Here is a 4298-nt window from a genome sequence, read left to right on the forward strand (position 1 = left end):
ACTTGATCGTTTGTATCACTCTAAATTTTAAAACTACCCATAACTGCTGAACCATAATTTAAGATCACCAGATCTAAATCAAATTGTACTCGCTCAGATACCGGGCACCTTAACACACCTGATTTTTTTTCTTCATCAAGATCCATGCATTATTCCCTGAGAATATCAAAAGTTAACAGGGTCTATTTCTGGGCAGAGACTCATTTTCTATCCAACTTCCTGGAAATACGTTCATTATTTTTGTGTAATCCCACCGACAAACCAACAACAACCAACAACCTCTTTGGCGAAGGTAATTACGTGTTGTGAATAGTATACTTTGTACTGGAAACAACCCTAGTTTCCTTAAAAATGCAATACAACTCGAGCCATATACGTTGTTTGTGGATAGCAATCACTCACAAACAAGCATTTTTACAGACACACCTTCAGACTTGTTTGACAGTCAAGATATGAGCTCAACTCAAAATATAGGCATCAGAAAGTAGTTCAAATAAATATACCCAGAGACCACATTTTTTTCTGATTTTTTCCAAATTTATTTGATGACAATATACAAGAACATCTTGAGCATGGAGACCCTCCCTGGATGTCCGGGCTCACTGTAGGGAGAAAAAAACAAAATTAGTACAAGAGCAGAAATAAGAAACTTTGACAATACAAGCAGTTAAAGTTAAAGAGTAACACCACAAAAGGTATACAGTATTTTCAGACGACATCATACAAGTTTTGTAGTAATTTTTTCATGAAAAAACACTGTTATCACGTTTAAGATGTTTTAAGAAGAAACGGAGAAGAAAGTGAGAAATTCATACAGTGGCAGGATTTTAGTTTAGCTGCCCCACACTCAATACACTAAGAAAACTAAGATCCACATCCTACACCCAACTTCTGCTTCTATAAACTACAGATGAAGTGTTGTTGAAGTAGTTTAAAGTAAGCCAGGGTGATCAGAGCCTAATGGATATACCTGTCTTAGCAGAGACAGTAGTACAAAGGAGTGGGGTAGGCAGGGGAAAACCTATTAGCAGGGATTTTGAAACGACATGGGAAGGAAAACTGCAGGGGAAAGTAGGGCGTGACATGCAGGGCACTGCTTTATCAGCTTATGATGTGCAACACAATGGCACACCATGCCTTTTCTGCTTCTATATACCTGCACACTGACACTTCATTTCTGCAAAAGAAATCCATGGGAAGCAAAATCAAGAACAAAAGATGGAACAAAAATTATGTTAACATGTTGAAATTTAAACATGGAATAGAAAAGATCTCTGAATGGATGTGTAGTGGATGTTCTACACAGGTCATGTTCCACATTTAGATCCAAGCCAATGAAAAGCAAGCTAGACGTCGTTGGACATCATTGATGTTTTACAAGACAGTTGTTACTGTGGCTGCAACAGTAAAGTATCAAAATAGTCCAACTAAGTTTTGAAATTCAGAGATCCATTCTTGGTAACTTTAGGCCAGTGACTGGACAGGAGTATGCAGGGTTTGATTGAAACAAACACTACACTGGGGGATTTCACTGATTAGTACTGGATTTTTAAAGTACTGTCCATTATGAGCTGTGGGATCTCCTCGCATTGTAATTAGGTTTCAACAATAGGGTGTACAACACTATTAGTTCTCAGTTTAAACGTGTAGTCATTAGTATTAAGACAAGGAATCACTGGTGGGTCAAATCCTTTCATATCAGATGCATCATGGATGCATCATGTACATCCAGAGGGACAAGCATCAAGGCTCTCAGGTGGGTAGGTGATGGTGTAAAGGGAGGAGTTAGCTTGTATCTATAACTCCTGGATTATCTGCACACTGCAGTTAGTCTATGTATGAACAACATTTACCTTCTACAGTTCCAGAAGAACATTTGATAAGATTGGAAAGATGACAAAAGAAAATTATAACAGTAAAAGAGTTGTGGAAAACAAAGATTAGCAGGGTTGGAAAAGAATAGGTGTGTAATGAAATCAAAGAATCAAGGGCATTAGATTAAATGATGACTTCCCCTTAACAACACATGAGGAAAGACAATCCCTTTCCCTACGACATACTATGACAGGAACACTTAGTTTAATTTTCTGTACGGGACCAAGAGGACACTGTATACATGGTTAGTGATAGTTCACTTGGCACCAAGTATATAAAACAGTCACTATACCTTTTTGCCAGCAGCGCCCACACTGGCCTTCTTGATGCCTCGTACTTTCTTCATTCTGTTCTTGCGTTCCTTGCGCTGTTTCCTTGAGGTCTTCTTTTTCTCATAGAGACCATGCTGAGGAACACAAATGAACATGTTTGATTTTACCAGAATATACTTAATACGTTAGTAATCATACTGTACTATATCACAACAATGAGTTCTATGACAAGAAGCAAAAATTGTGTATTACAACTATTAGGGGTCTACATAGGTCCTTGGATGATTAATTTTTGATATTAATAAAATAACTTGAACTGTGCACATATCTACATTACAGTAAATTACTCAAACTGCTTCCAAATCAGTATGCAGTTTCTGATGTCAATTATGGATGATCAACTTTCATTTTCTGGTACAGCTTTCAATACCATCACACCTTTCAACTGTACCCATCGTACTAACCAACTTCCATGTGCTGCTCTTCTGCAAACTACATAGCATGCTGTACAGGCAATGTGGTACATGAGCACTCAGAGGAGAGTTTAGAGCCTCTACAATATTAGCAAAGGCCTTCAGACAAAAGCTGTATCACATTAAACTACATTTAATGTCCCACAAGACATCTGTAAGATGAGTGGGAAAAAAAGGATGCCTTCCACTCATAACACAAAACAAGCTCTCTGGTCATTGTGAATAAAGCCATCAAAGCACTGATGTACTCAGTGTACTCACTCTGGCCAGTCTGTGTTTGGGCTCATTCTTCTTGGCGTAGTCTAGGGAGTCGTAAACCATGGCAAAGCCTGTTGTCTTGCCACCACCAAACTGAGTCCTGAAGCCAAAGACGAACACAACGTCAGGGGTGGTCTTGTACATCTTTGCAAGTTTCTCCCTGATTTCAGTCTTGGGGACTGTGGCCTTGCCGGGATGCAGGACATCGACGACCTACGCAGAGGACAGGCAGAGAATAAATTAGTGTATAACAGGAAAATAATTTCATGATGGCGTCAACACAATGGGGAGTTTAAAACCTTACCATTTGCTTCCTCTGAAGCAGCCGGTTCGTCATGAACTTGCGGGTCCTGACTGTCACTGTGTCATTCTAAAGATAGGAGAAGATAGAAGATCATCATTACCACAACAACTACTACATGTGCAGTCTGAACACTAAACCAAAACGTCCTAGCATTTTATTGCAAAGGTATCTCTACACTGTATCACAACACTGTCAACTTCTCTGCCATCACATTGGCTAAGCTAGCTCACTTACCTGAAAACTCACATGCTTCTGCAGCCTAAATATGGCCTGTTTTTACAACAACTGTGTGCCAGTTGTTAAAGTTGGGCAGTACTGTTGTAATATAACATGCTTTCTCACTTCACGAGGGCCCTGCCATGTCTAACTTGGCAGTGTAGCATATGCTAACGTTAGCCGCTAGGACCCATAACTTCACGTTCATAAATAACTACTTTATTACCTCTAAATACTACAATGTGTCTTTGAACAACCGTGTAGCTTTACCGTATGCTGTAGTGTTAAAAAAGAAATGAAAACACATTGTTGTAACTGTACAAGCTAACCCCAAACAGGTAAAGTCAGTGTGTATCACGTCCGGGTGGAAACACAATCAGCATAGCATTGGGATGGAGCCGCTGTATTTCCACTCATATACCGTCGTACCACATCAATATTTATATTTTACTATAAGGGAGACTTAAACGATCATTTGATGGGCATGAAATGTATGTCGATGCGCGGATGGCTTCGATGTTGAACGGATTTTACTAGTATTTTTGCCACAAGACTCACCATCTTGACGCCGGCCTTGCTCAGGGACGTAGAAAAGGAGGAAGGACCAGCAGGCGACCGGATTAATGCCTGCAGAAAAATGAGTGGGCACGTACTTGCATTGCCTGATGTAAAAACGTAACTAAAAAATAAACAACTCGGTGAGATTATTTAATGTTTGTGTCAATACACGTAATATTCAGCTATTGTATTTGAAATGCGTTACATGAAGAAGAAGCCTAAAACATCAGCGCATTATGCAAAGCCTGATATATTTTTTCGGCATTAAAACATTTTTTTCCCTCCAGCGTTCATGCTGTCAGCTCTAAAACACGTACAAACTTTTAAGTATACACACAGGCG

The 4298-nt window shown here is 39.4% G+C and overlaps 1 protein-coding gene across 1 annotated transcript; it reads right to left on the minus strand.

Annotated features, from left to right (window-relative positions):
- Positions 1–515: 515 nt before the first annotated feature.
- rps24 (ribosomal protein S24) lies at positions 516–4039 on the minus strand. The gene is made up of 5 exons (XM_073481872.1): positions 3957–4039; positions 3183–3248; positions 2882–3091; positions 2168–2281; positions 516–602 (listed from the first exon to the last, which is right to left on the minus strand). Exons 1-5 carry the CDS (start codon positions 3957–3959, stop codon positions 600–602), a joined length of 396 nt encoding a protein of 131 aa, XP_073337973.1. The 5' UTR covers positions 3960–4039; the 3' UTR covers positions 516–599.
- Positions 4040–4298: the final 259 nt, after the last annotated feature.

This window comes from Pagrus major, chromosome 15 (genome assembly GCF_040436345.1).
Source record: "Pagrus major chromosome 15, Pma_NU_1.0".
Taxonomy (NCBI): Eukaryota; Metazoa; Chordata; class Actinopteri; order Spariformes; family Sparidae; genus Pagrus; species Pagrus major.